Source organism: Rhinolophus sinicus, linkage group LG07 (assembly GCF_036562045.2).
Source record: "Rhinolophus sinicus isolate RSC01 linkage group LG07, ASM3656204v1, whole genome shotgun sequence".
In the NCBI taxonomy this organism is placed as follows: Eukaryota; Metazoa; Chordata; class Mammalia; order Chiroptera; family Rhinolophidae; genus Rhinolophus; species Rhinolophus sinicus.
The window spans coordinates 28,090,582-28,104,847 of NC_133757.1; the positions used below are offsets into that span (position 1 = coordinate 28,090,582).

Genomic DNA, 14,266 nt, shown 5'->3' on the forward strand with positions numbered 1-14,266 from the left:
AGCATGAAGTGTCAGAGATTATAATTCAGTAGGTTCGGGAATGAAGCCCAGAAAGCCACATTTTGGACACTCATGCTGGGCATTTCTGATGCAGGCGGGCTAAGGATGGCACTGTGCGTAGCCATCCCACACTGCGGCCACACTGCAGCCAGATGGATCTTTCTAAAACACCAGTCTGATCAAACCACTGCCTTCAGTGTCTCTCATTACTAACAAGGTAAAATCCAAGCTCTTTGTCATGAAAGACAGCCCCTGGAGATGTATTATTTTCTCTTCCTGCCCCAGCCCACACCTTCCTACTTACCCTCTGTGCTTCCCAAGCTTTGGCCAGAACAACCTGGTAGACCAGCAGCTCCCTGAACACACCGTGCCTTTTCCTGTCTCATGCCTTTGCACCTGTGGGCCCCACTCCCACTGCCAGTTACCACCAGTTCGTCCATCTGTCCCCAGCCCTCCTGAGGGACTTTCCCTATCAGGCAACACTCCAGGTCTCTATTCTAACCCATCAGGTCACTCTTTTCACAAAGTCCAGCTGGGATCCACTGCCAGGAAAACAGGAGATGATGTTTTCATGGGGCAGCGAGAGAGGAGTGGATGGGGCGTTACAGTGAGGGGGGTTCTAGACCCCCAGAGGCAGCAGATACCTGGGAAGGAGGGGAAAGGACTTCAGCCAAGGAGTAAGGAAGGCTCCAGAGATAACCCTGAAACCATTCCAGGACTCTGGTGCTGATAACGGCTTTCAAGACACTGAAAATTGGCACTTGTGTCAGCTTGGAAACTTCCTGAATGTATTGGCATTTTAATTTTGTATAAGTTTCATATGTTTGTACAACCTACAGTTAAATTAGTGTTTTCTTTCAAGTAAGTGTTATCAAAGAGCAAGGATTACATGTACGCTGATTCTGTGAACGGCCTGCCACTTGATTCCACGAAGGTTTATGGGCTGTCTCTTCTAGGCCTGGTCCTGTGCCAGACAAGGTGTGTCTGTGAGAGGAGGATGCACATTAGAGCTTGGGAACAGAAAACCAAGTGCAACAAGGCAGAAATGGATAGTGCCACTGGAGAGCTGCAAATACGTCTCTGTCCGAGTTGTGATCAAGGGCCTTGGAGAAGTTTAGTCTGGGTTAGCTGTACACACTTACTAGTTGTGTGGCCTTGGGCCAGTCACTTAACCTCCCTGAGCTTAAGTTTCCTGGGGCTACCATGTTTCCCCGAAAATAAGACCAGGTCTTATATTAATTTTTGCTCCAAAAGACGCTGTCATGCGGGGTCTCTGCTCCTGCTCCCTGCACAAGAACACAGGATATGGTGAGGCCAAAAAGGAATACCAATGGAGCCAACGGTAGGGAACATATACCACTATATTCTCGTAGGCGGCTGGTCGAGACACAAAAAAACATCTGCCAGTAGCCCAATGAGGGGTCTTCCTGCACCCCAGTCTCGCTGGCAGCCGGGCGAGACACAGGAAGTAGGATCCACACGATCCACAATCCGCCATCTGCGCTTGTTAACCCCACTTGCTAGTCTCAATCCGCCTTCCGCTTCTCTGCCAACCAACCAACCCCCCAACGACGCAGCCACGGCAGTTATATCAGTGGCTAATGGCTAATCGGTCACAGCTGATGACCAACTAGTCACAGCTGATGGCCATCTACTACCCGAGCCAGCACCTTTCCATGTGAGGCCGAGAGCGTGGAAACTGCTCTCTGGGACTCTGTCCCCACAGATGCATTAGGGCTTATGTTCAGGGGATGTCATCCTGAAAAATCATGCTAGGGCTTATTTTCCGGTTAGGTCTTATTTTTGGGGAAACACTGTAACAATTTCTTACTCACGGGATTGTCAAAATGACTGTCTTTCTTTCCTACGCTGCCGTAACAAATTACCACTACTGGGATGGTTTAACACAACAAAAATCTTTCCTCTCGCAGTTCTAGAAGCTACAAGTCCAAAACCAAGGTGTCGGCAGGGCGTGCTCCCTCTGACACCCCGGTTGGAACCCTTCCTTGCCTCTTCCTAGCTCCTGGCCGTGGCCAGCAGTCCTTGATAGTCCTTGGCTTGCAGTTACATCACTCCAATTTCTGCCTCCATTACCACTCAGTATTCACCCAAACACAGCTCTGTCTCTAGGTCTCTTCTTTCCTTCTAATAAGGAAAACCAGACACTGGATTTAGGGCCCATTCTAACTGAAAATTATTTCATCTTAACTTGATTATATCTGCAAGACTTTATTTCCAAGTAAGGCCATATTAATAGGTATTGGGGGTTAGGACTTCAACATATCTTATTTTTTGTGGGGGGGATAAAACTCAACCTACAATAAGGACAAAATGAAATGATGCAGTTGAAGGGCTTGGTACATTGCTTGGAACATGGTAAGCATGCAACAGGTTGTCTGGGTGCTGTGGGACACTGTCACTACCTTTGCACCCTTAGGGAGCTTTTCATGTCTCTGGGCCTCAGTTTCCTTAGTAAACAGCACCTCCCACATTGGACTATTGAACGATTTTCAATGAAATCACACACACAAAGCACTCAGAGAAATACCTGGCACCTAGCAAGAACTAAAAATGTAATTCTATCCAACTCTAGCCCTCTCATATGTTCAGTTTTCAAATGGAAGAGTTTAAAAAGTTTAGAAACAACAGTAATGGAGATGCTGTCTTCAAAAAATTCAAAGAGAGATAGGTAATTCCCCTGCTTGACCCTCCTTCTCCAGAAAAAAATATGCATAATTGTTTTGAATCAAGAAGCATCATGTCTCCAGTAATATTTAAGGTAGGCGATTTCACTTTTCTCTGGCTCTTTGGAGAAGTGCCCCCTGGTTATAAGCAGGGGTGTGGAGTCACACTCCTTGGTCACACCTTGGCATGGCGTCACACTCCTGGATGACATCTGATCACCTATGGTCTCCAGGCAGATGCCTTCTGTCCTGGGCCCACCACATTTCCTGGCCCCACCAGCTACAGACTCTACCAGCAACGGAGTAGCCCGGCACTTTATGAATTTCTTGCGGGGTCGTAAGGGCCACCTCAGTAGACCAGAAACTTAATATTACATTTTCTCTGGAGTGAGAAATAATACTTTGCAAGCTGAAGACTTCCAGATGTGATCTTTTGCATTCTTCCAAGAGGTGACATGGCACTGGGCCACAGTGGGCAGTGAATGAATACTTTTTAGTGGATTAACTGGTACAGAAACATATCCCGAATTACATTAACACATACATTTAACCATCAAGCAAATATTTTCAAGGTCAGAAAACTAAGTCAGAGGATTTTTTTTAAATAAACTTACATCTTGGAATTAGAACTATGTATTGCCTTCCCCTGCCTGGTAGGCATGTAAAGGGTAACTGTTTTAATTATGAGGAAGTCAATTAAGACAGCCTTTATAAACTAAATTACTTACGAGGTACCGTCAGGTAGTTCAAATGTGTGCGTGTACTCCTATTATGATTTCTTGTTTTCATACTCAGAGGTATTAACTTTAGAAAAAGACACAAGTAGAATAATATACTTATTGTAGTAAAAGAAAATAAGTTGAAAATTTATTAGACCTTTCTATCAGAAACAACATATTTCCTATGTTCAAATAAGCATATGAAATGTGTAGGGCACTCTTTTTTTCATATTAATATTCTATTTAAAGTCTGTATCAGACCAGTAACTTTAATACAGCTATACTAAACGTACACATACACACACTCAAACTGGTTAAAAATGAACAGTGGTGTTTTCTTTTCTACATAATATAAAAATAGGTAACTAAGCTTTGTCTTGGTTATATGTAATATTTAATCCTTTAATTTACAAACTTACTAAGAAACAATTTGAGAATAAAAATTGAGTTTAATTGAACTAAATTTATTATATCAGTGGGAACAATATACACATTTGAAAAACACTAGCTGTCTTATATTGAAAATCCTCTTCCTTATCATTACTAATTTTTTCTAATTTTGCTATTTCAGTGCTTTACATTATTATCCATTATTCCATTATTTTCTCTCCATTTTTACTTAACCTTGATTTTGTAATTTTTCAGCAGGTAGTACATTGGGAAAAATAAGAAACAAAAACAGGTGATAGATTTAGAAAACTTCTTCCTAATTACTGAAGTCTATAATTCTTTTGACTGCCACTGCTATATAGAGCAGCTCCTGAGATTCTAGCAAGGTTAATGGGGAGGGGAAGAAGGGGACCTGGACGGAAAGCAGAAAGCCCTTAATTGTAGTAAACTAGTGGAAGGCTCTGACAGGATGGTATAAGCTCTCCATTTTCCATTTTGAGACAGCACTCTTGTAATCAAGGGCATACCGTTGGTGATCAATGCTTCATATCAGAAAACGTTTCTCATTATTTGGCAAAATTTGAACTTAGCAGACAGACCATCCTTGGTAGTCCTGAAGGCAGAAACCAGGAATGTTGTGTGCTGATTGTTGGCTGTCTTTCTAGAGCCACCTGTACCATTGAAGGTGTGCAAGTTCATGGAGAAGTCGAAGAATTAGCAGATCCTATGGACTGTGGTCAAGCTACAAGGCTGCAGAGCTCTGACTGATCAATCCATGAGTTACCAGTTCCTGACTTGTGAACGCTTTGTGAATAATGAACAATGGCTTGGATAGTTCCTTCTATTCTCACCATGAGGGTTGCATGCTGCTCCAACACTCACCTTGTGATCACAATCACTTCTGGAAGTCAAGTTAACTTGGGCCACCTGGAGGTCACATGGAACACTATCTGTCTTCATATTTCTTTTTTACAACCTCAGTTCTTTCTAACATCTTAGTACCATAGACCTGGGACCAAAGACCTACATAACATGTTCTTCTTCCATTTAAAATTTTGATTCTTTTTTTTTTTTTTAAGGTAAAATACATAACATAAAATTGAGCATCTTAACTCTTTTTAAGTGTACAGTTCAGTGGTATTAAATACATTCATACTGTTTCGCAATCATTACCACCATCCATATCCAGAATATTTTTCATCTTGAAAAGGGAAACTCTATACCCATTAAACAATAACTCCCCATTCCCCACCCCCAACACGTCCCTCACAATCACTATTCTATTTTCTGTCTCTATGCTTTTGACTATTTTGAGTAACCTATATAAATGGAATTATACAGTATTTGTGTTTTTCCCTCCTCCTTTTTCTCTACCTTTCCCAAGTCCATTTAACCTCTTTCAAACATGATTTCTTTCATGGAAGAGGTCATTATTTTTTACCCTCTTCCTTACCCTTTCCCTCTGGAAAAAAAATTTAAACACTGCCCTGCCTCCCTTTTCCCTTCTTCATTCTATTTATAAGTATCCCATTAAAAAAGAAGAAGAAGAAGAGAGGTTACTAGGGTAATAATTTTTTGATTCTTTCATATAGGTATGAGTTTTGAAATATAATTAACCATAATAAAAGAACTACAGATGCCAGCATCTAAAATCTCTGAAATGGCCCATAGTTCTTTTCAAAATCTCCATAAAAGTTTAAATTTAACTCTCCCCTCATCTTAATCAAAATTATTTCCCCTCAACAAGAACTGTCTTTCAACTCATATTGCTTTTTTTCTTCGAGGTGATTCTCAGTGTCTAAAAATGGTGTCTTTTTCTTTATTCCATGGGAAGTGTGTAGATTTAAACTATGTTACGGGTTAAAGAGATTTTTGAGGACTAGAGTCTGTGAACCAAATCACAGCGTTTAATCCTGTTTCTCCAGGAAAGTGTTCTAAGTTCCACAAGCTCCTCAGAATTGAACTGCTGGAATATAAGCCATTTATAAACAGGGGACTGAGTGAGTGTTACACACTTCCCATAGATTCTAACTAGTAATACAGAGCGGAAAGCTGTTGACCAACTCAATGCCACAGGATACACAGTGAACAATAAAAGAATCAGACAATCATGGCACAGCAGCTGGCACATCTTCCAGACTCCCTGCCAGAGTATGTGGCCAACAGAGTTCAAGACCCAACTAGTCAATACACTGAACCTATAGATTCTATAAACACTCCATGACTTCAAACATTCATATAATTTTTTGATGCATTTTCTTCCATTGCATGCTGAAGAAACATATGTTTCACTATGGCACATAACAGATTTTGAAAATCCCATGGCGAGTACACTGAAGTTGAAAAAGGTTTCCAAGAAAACAAGCCCGAGCTACAGAAGTAAGCCTGGAGCAGAAGTCAACCAGCTAATGGTATCACTCAACAGTAAGCTATTATACTTACGGGGGGGTATCAGGAACCATTACAGAGCTGCAAAACAGAGGCTGAAAGAAACTCCAACCCTCACATAAGACACCAGTTTAAAGGTAACACATTACGTGACGGTCCAGTGAATCCCAGAGCTGGGAATGTTGATCTATGACGCTCTAATCTGAACAGGGAAGTGCAAATAGCAATTGAGATTAAGTCACTATCAGGACAACAGACACACTAACCAGCAGCCTCCTGTTTTCTTCCCCAAAGGTCTGTGTGAGACTGGAGGCAGCCTGCCTGGTTTTGGAGATACACCCCTTTGCAATTCATGGAGAAGGAAGAAAGTGGCTTTCATAGACTTTTGTTTGTTTTGTGGTCTCACGTGTCCGGCCACGCCATTTGTCACACAGTCCATTAACTCCCTCTCCAAATTCTTTGAACACTGAGATCCACCTCCACATCGTTCGGCACTTAACTCTCCGCAGTCTCATATTGTTCTTTGACTTCTCGATGCATGCAAACCTGGCCTCCTCATTAGGATCATAAACAACTTAAAGGCAAGTAAACTGACTCATTCCATTAAGATCATTCCTCACACCTACCCACGGCTGGGCACAGAGTGGGAATCTGATAAACACATGTTAATTAACTCACAGGATGAGGTCTTCACACAGAGTCACAATCACTGAAGCAATGAGAACTCCACATGCCAGTCGCAGCCCAACTTCCCAGGAAGAGTGCAAATGGGGAATGGAAGCTTCCCAGTCCCCCGGAGCCACAGCGGAGGACAGAAGTCTTGAATCCTGTGCACCGGGAAAACTGCTTCCCCCCTAGAGACTGTAAGCTCCATGAGGGCAGGAACTATGTTTTGTTCCCTACCCAACGCCTAGCACTTAGTAGAGGCTCCAAAAACATATGCTGAATGAATGAAAAACATATGAAACCAAGTTTCTCCCCTTTAGTCTCTTGGATTAGTGTTTCCACATCTTTTGTTTTTCTCCACTCATCATTTTTAAGCAATCTACAAAATGTAAAGTGACTCCAGAAAACAAACCAAAATGGCACCCATGTGGTACACAGGGAGGCGTGTACCTTCTCTCGCCTGCTCAGGGTGTGTGTCAGAGTGTGGTGGGGGCAGGGGGAGGATCAGAAGGTCACTGGCCTGGTAGCCACAGGTCTGGGGCTTGCTGTGGAGGAAGAGCTGCTCTCCTTGAGAGAAATGACTGGATGTCTGATCGAGCTCTTGGCAGCCCCCAGGCAATGGAATGTTGCTCTATGTGGTCGTCGTCTGGTTGGCAGTTTCCTGCCAGGGAAGGCTGCCAAGCAGGTTGTGACAGCTGTGCAGTGTGCAAATCTCCAAGGTTCTTTGGTGCACTGACATTTCTGACCTGCCTGTCTGCTACTCGTGGGAAATAGCTGAGAAGCTCTGATGCTGAGGGACCCATTTTCCATTGGCATTCATTTTTTCAGCAGAATGCCTGTCTATCTTGTCTTTTAAGATGGAAGTCAGTGGAGGATGGCCTTTAGCTTTCCTGGTCTACATGAACCTATTGAATCTGTGTAGGTAAAAGAACTATATTTCACTCTGTTCCCAGCCACCGTTGGTTTTCACTGTGATCAGGTGACTACACTTGTTTACGAGTATCTTATCACGGTAATTGATACCTGTCATGGACTACCACTAGGAGAAACCACCTGTCTGAACAATTGAAAAAAAAAATTAAAAATAGCTTTTTAACCATTTAGTTCTTTTGGAAAAGAATTTCAAAATATTAATGCTTATTATTTGGACTGTTTACAACTCACGGGATTTTGATAAAGGGCTACCTTTTTATATTCTCTGAAAGCAGCTACTTTTACTTGAAGTTGCTAATAAATGAACACAATGTTTTATCAGAAGTACAAATGTTAACTGAGATTCTTTTCTGTGCTCGAAGGTGAAAAGTTAAAAGTAAAATTTCAGACATACCTTTCAGCATCATTCGCCCGGTGGATCCTCCAAAAGTATTGAGAAGGCCACTTCTTGCTCCTAAAGATGTGGTTGCTTCTAGCAGAGAACCAGTGATGTACTGAGATATAGAAGTCCTTTGGAGGGTGGCACGATACTCACATACGGTATCTCGGACACATTGCTTTAAGCAGGGACCAACGTTAATCCTTTCATGGGCTGTCTCGGAGCCTGGGAGCTTTGTGCAGAAATGGAGAAGAGATCCAATTGTATCTTCTGTTTCTTCTCCCCTTCTCACTGCATTGTAGATCTGTGAATAGCACAAAGTACAGGAAGTATTAATCTAGTTTCTTAGAAAAGCAAATTTACTTGTTGACAAAATGCCAAGATGACTTATTAAGAAAGAAGTCTCAGTCACTCTGAGCACAAACACTTGAGCCCCGGACTCATGTATTAACCTGAACATTCTACAGACACCATTTATTTGGAAAAGCTATGTGTAGTTATGAAATAGGCCAAACAACCCTGCTATCAAACAGAACACTTACAAGTTGTACCAACCAAAAATGTATTCAGCTCAAATTTCTTTTCCTCCTCCTCAGCAGAGCAAAGCTCTTCTACAGCGGGACCAAGGCAAACCCTTCCTTTTTGTCCTTTTGGACTCCCCTGAGTGAATATTCCAGGTCAGTCTGCCTCCAAGGAACACATCAATCTGAAATTCATGAGGAATCTTTCCTCCATGCTCAAACAGAAGTGAGGATGAGAGGGTCATGGGGAAGAAGAATTTCCATATTTCTTTTTTGGGCATAAACCTTCAATCTGTCAGCTTGGATCAAAGTCTTTGGATCCTTTTTCCTCTTCCTCCTCCCTCACCTCCCACATCCAATATGCTGACAGGTGCTGCCTCCTCTTCCTGTTCTGTGTTGTCACTACCCTGATTTCCTCTCTCCTTTATAACCTGATCACCAAGAACTATCTCCAGGAGACTGGACTACTAGTACAGGTTCCCAACCATAATTCCAATCCATTCCAAAGCAATCGTTTAACACGCATTTATATACATTCTGCTCTGTGCGAGGCACTGAGTTGAAAGATGTGGAACATGGGCAAAGAGTAATACACACCTTTTGAGCTGCAGGATTTCACAATCAAACTTAGAAGACGAGGCTTGAAAATTATGAGGTTTGATATTATTGCAGGGAGGTTTGGGGTTTTGTCAAGGTCTCTGGAATCCCAGAGACTTCTGGGTAGTGTATAAACAATAGGGAAGAAACATAACATGGGTGAGTTCATCTAGTTTTCTGATGGGGGAATAAAGGTTGACTACACTGTGTTGCTTCCATCATGCCACCTTGAGCACCTTGCCATTGCTGCCTTGTTATTCATTCATCCAATCAACAAATAGTCATTATGTGTTTATTATATACCAGCTATGCATCAAGAATGGGTCAATAAGACAGCTTCTCCCCTCAAAGAGTTCACAGTCTAGTGAGAAGCAAAAGAGTTCATAGTAGGGTAGAAATGGAAGTCACGCCCTCTGGTGACATCAATGAGGTCAGGGAAGAGAAGACTTCCTATGCCCTCTAGGCCATGCCTGTGCCCCTATGACGCTGCACACTCCAGATCTCACCTTAACCAGGGCCCATGGGCACTCAAGGGGACTGCTGTGGATCTGTGCTAGGTCCTTAAGAGATGCCAGAATGTACCTAGAACCTCCCTGATAGTCAAACTACACTGACCCTAACTAGATTTCTACTCTGCCTTCCTCTGCCTACTGGTATATACTTGGCACTTGAAGGCAGAGTGTACATTCTTTGGCTATCATTCTCTGTCCTTACATTTCTGGTGGTCAGTGTGCCCATGGAGGTGGTACGCTGGGATAGGAAGAGCTCAGGCTTTGGCATCAGCTGTATGGGGTTGTACACCTGGCTTTACCTTGACCAGCTGCAGAGCTGGTCACGAGCAGGAACAAGCTGACTTGAATGTTGAGAGACAGCTTCCTCTTCTGTAAAACGGGGATACTAAGACCCCTTCTTAGGGATGTTGTGGGATTCACCAAGACAATAAAGTACTAGGTATCAAGAAATGGTGCCCATTACTATTGGGCAAGAAGAGGATGGACTCCTCTAGCCTCAAGGAAGAGCAGATGGTTGGTATAACAACAAAGCATCGACTATGACCTTCACCATGATGAGGTTATGCCCTTGCTCTGACGTGCTGCTGGATGATTTCAGCCTCGCCTTATTTGGGTGTATTGGGAGGGGTAGAGAGCTGCAGAGCTCAGGACATGCTTTTCTTCTCTCAGCTCTGAATCATACAGGCAATCTCCAACATACTCTCTCAAATGAGTCCTTCAGAAGTGAATGTTCTAGAAGTTCAGGGAAAAGAACCCACTGTGAAGTCTGATGGCTAAAGAAGGCTTCAGAGAGAAAACAAATCTGAGCTATGCTTTGGAAAACAGGTACAGCTCTCGTTGGAGCAGTTGGGGGAGGCAACTCACGTGGTAAGCAAGGGTGAAGAGGCTGGAAAATGAATGGGACAGTGAGTAGAGCAGGCATTTAGAGCAGACAAGAAATCAGAAAGGTCAGCTGGCCTGATCAAGGAGAGCCTTGAATGTCAAGCAAAGAGGTTTAATTCATCAGAGGTGGGGAACTCTTCATTCTTTTTTTTGTCTGTTTTTTGTTTTGGTTTGTGTGTTTTTAGCAGAGGAGTCATGCAAAAAGGCTTTACTTTACAAAGATTAACATGCTTACAGTTCTTAGTTACTAGTGAGTAGACCTACTTTCTTTACTTGCCAAACTCCTCCTTTGGCTCAGATGCCCCTACTCATTACGTTATGTATTCCAGTTTCCACATCACGCCTTCAGATTCCTAATGTCTCATTCAGTCCCTTATCTGGCTTTCCCAAAGGGTTTTCCTCAGCTCATTAAATCTAAAGAGACTGCATGATATAAGGACTCCTTGATGGTATAAGTTTGAAAAACTCAATACATAGTTCTCCTTTTGAAGTTTTCCATTCCACATTAAAATATTAAAGAAAATGAAAAGATTCAGAGTAAAGAAATCTGTTCTATTTTGCTTCACTGAGTGTTTGAGTATTACTCATGTTATTTGGCCATGAATTATTTTGAAGAACACACAGCCTGTGAATGCAGTGTGGTACCAAATAATTTGCTCTAATCAAATGGACTTTTCTTATTCTCCTTGTCTTGGTCTCTGTGAAATCTCTGAAATAGACAATTACCCATCTTCCTTGAAGTCCTGCCTCGCTTATCATCTCATGGCTCCATCTCTGCCTTATTCTGTGGCTCTGCTTCTTCCTTGGGGCCTTCCAGACAGTTGTATCCCAATAGAAAGTTGCCAACAAGTGCCTAATGAAAGTTGCCAACAAGTGCCCAATAGAAAGTTGCCAACAAGTGACAAGTAGGGGGTCACAAATTGGCTGGTCATGGGTCAGACTTACCCCCAAAGACATGCTTCATCTGACACACAGTGTTTTAAAATCAGGAAAGTTTACGTGCACATCTGAAGTTACTGCATCTCCTGCTAAATGGAACAATCTGGCAACACTGAACATTCCCGTATGTTGTCAGATGGCTACACCTTAGATGAAACATGAGTTCTCCAGTTCACACCAGTCTCCACCACTCTCTAGTGATCACACCTGGCCAATATCTGGTCACCATTAGTACATGTGTTTGTGACCCTTGCCTTAATAGGATGTGGACATAGCTGTAAATATACACAATAAACACTGAGCTCCTCTGATGTGTCATCTGCATGCTCTTCCTTGTGGTAGCTGCCAAGGACACAGACAGAAAGCCATGGTCTCTGCTCTTAAGGTGCATTGCAGCTCACCTCCAACATATATAAATGCTATTAAGTAATCACTCAGCATTGCTATCAGCCACTTGTTTCCAAGTCTTCAAACTTGACTGAAGAAATAAAAGACGAAGAGCTCTAAGAATAAAACTCTAAGTTGCCATCACCATTGCTAACACCCAATCCACAGAGAAACAGAAAAAGATCAACAGGTTCTACCAAGATGTGGACTGACACACGCTAGTCAGACAAATACCACAGGAGCTGAATTCAAGGTGCTTATTGGGAAAATGCTGAAATGTGGATGCAGTGGTGGTAGTTTGGCAGTGCTCAGGGAGCATGTTAAAATCAGGCTATGACCTCTTATTAGATCATCCACTTTAAAGAAACAGGAAGCAATCATGGAAAATCCCACGTATATAGAGTGGGAAGAGGAGGCAGCATAGAAGTCATTGTGAGTGTGGCGCTGGAGTGTTGGTTTGAATCCTGGATCCCCTGCTTCCCAGCTGTGTGACCTTGGATAATTTACTTGGCCATTCTGTGCCTCAGTTTCCTTTTCTCCAATATGAGGTTAGAATAGTTTCTCCCTCATAAGGTTGTGGGTAAGAATTACAAGCTTTGATAAACGTAACAGGATTAGAACAGTACCTGCCACTTAGTTAATGCTCAACAAATATTAGTTTTTGTGATGATGGTGACAATGATGATTGCAGTAGACTACAAAAATGGCCATAAATTATTTCCTACACTATGAAATATGATCAAATAATACAGTGAATGTTTAATTTTAAAAAAAAAGTATTACAGTAAAAGACACATTGCCATTAATCCCCCTCAAAATACTCCCCCTTGCTTCAAACACACTTATCCCATCGTTCTTGCCACTTTCTGAGGCAGTTCTGGAAGTCCTCTTTTGTGAGTGGTTTCAGTTGCACTGTCATGGCTGCCTCGATGTCCTGAATCATTTTGACTTCGGGGAAGAGCCAGAAGTCTCACGGTGCCAGATCTGGTGACTAAGGTGGATGAGGACACACCGTAATGTCTTTATTTGACAGAAATTGCTGTACCGGAAGTGCTGTGTGACATGGAACGTTGTCATGAAGGAGGATGAAACCATCTGCCCATTTCATGTAAATGTGTTGTTCGTGATCCATGGTTTACAGCACACTTTAAAACACACTGTCTCTCAACCATAGCTCACACCCAACTGACTGCATCGAACAAGTTGAAACTTGTCACACACTGTTACTAAGGCTCGATGTGCCGCTTCCCGTATTGCAGATCCTGCCTTTCTGTTGGATGGCACTCGGCAGCAGCATTCACTGTATTTTGTGATCACAACGGAAAGGCTCCATGTCACACATTGCTTCTGGTACACGGCAATTTCTGTCAAATAAAAACATTACGGTGTGTCCTCATTCACCTTATTCACGGGATCTGGCACCGTGTGACTTCTGGCTCTTCCCCAAAGTCAAAATGACCATGAAAGGTAAACATTTTGAATTGATTCAGGACAGTGAAACTAAAGACACTCGTGAAAGAGGACTTCCAGAACTGCTTCAGAAAGTGGCAAGAACGATGGAATAAGTGTGTTCGAAGCAAGGGGGAGTATTTTGAGAGGGATTAATGGCAATGTGTCTTTTACTATAATAATTTATTTTTAACTTAAACATTTACCGTATTTTGTAATCACATCACATATTCTGGGCCAGTCTTGTGATTTGCTTAACCAAATGGGATGTAAGGAAAGTCTTGAAGAATACTTGTTTGCTGGAGCCTGCTTGCTCCCTCTTGCTGTTTTTGGGAACACGGCAATAATTACCGTGTGGAAAAGCCAGAGCTCGCCTGCTGGGGAATGAGAGACCATGGCGTAGTCACGCTTGTGCCGGTGGCTGGGAGCCTGCCAACAGCCAGACACACACTGAGGCCATTCTAGATCCTAGATCATCCTCCTGCCAGTCTGACTGTTGTCATAGATGACTGAGAGCCCAGCAGAAATTAGCTGATCTGGATTAAGAGACCCACCCAGCCAGTTCATAGAAACATAGAGCTATAGCAATGATTGTTAAAAGTCACTTATTTGGGGACCGCTTCATTACAAAGCAAAAGTTAACTGACACGGTGATGATGTGTTGGGCACAGTGATAAGTATTTACTTGCATGAGATCTGAATCCACACACTGAACCTAAAGGTTGACTCATTTCGCAGATAGGGCCTATAAGCCTACAGAGGTGGATTTAGCAGCTAATAAGAGGCTGAGCCAGGGCTGAAATCTAGGTTTGTCCAATTC

General features: G+C 42.6%; 1 protein-coding gene across 5 annotated transcripts in view; it reads right to left on the reverse strand.

Annotated features, from left to right (window-relative positions):
- Positions 1 to 14,266, reverse strand: part of PLCE1 (phospholipase C epsilon 1) — a 290,018-nt gene that overhangs the window by 152,354 nt on the left and 123,398 nt on the right. For all 5 annotated transcript variants that reach the window (XM_019739811.2, XM_019739801.2, XM_019739784.2 and 2 more), the window contains one exon: positions 8,175 to 8,463. In XM_019739811.2, coding sequence (XP_019595370.2) covers positions 8,175 to 8,463 — 289 coding nt within the window. The remainder of the gene's footprint in view (positions 1 to 8,174; positions 8,464 to 14,266) is intronic.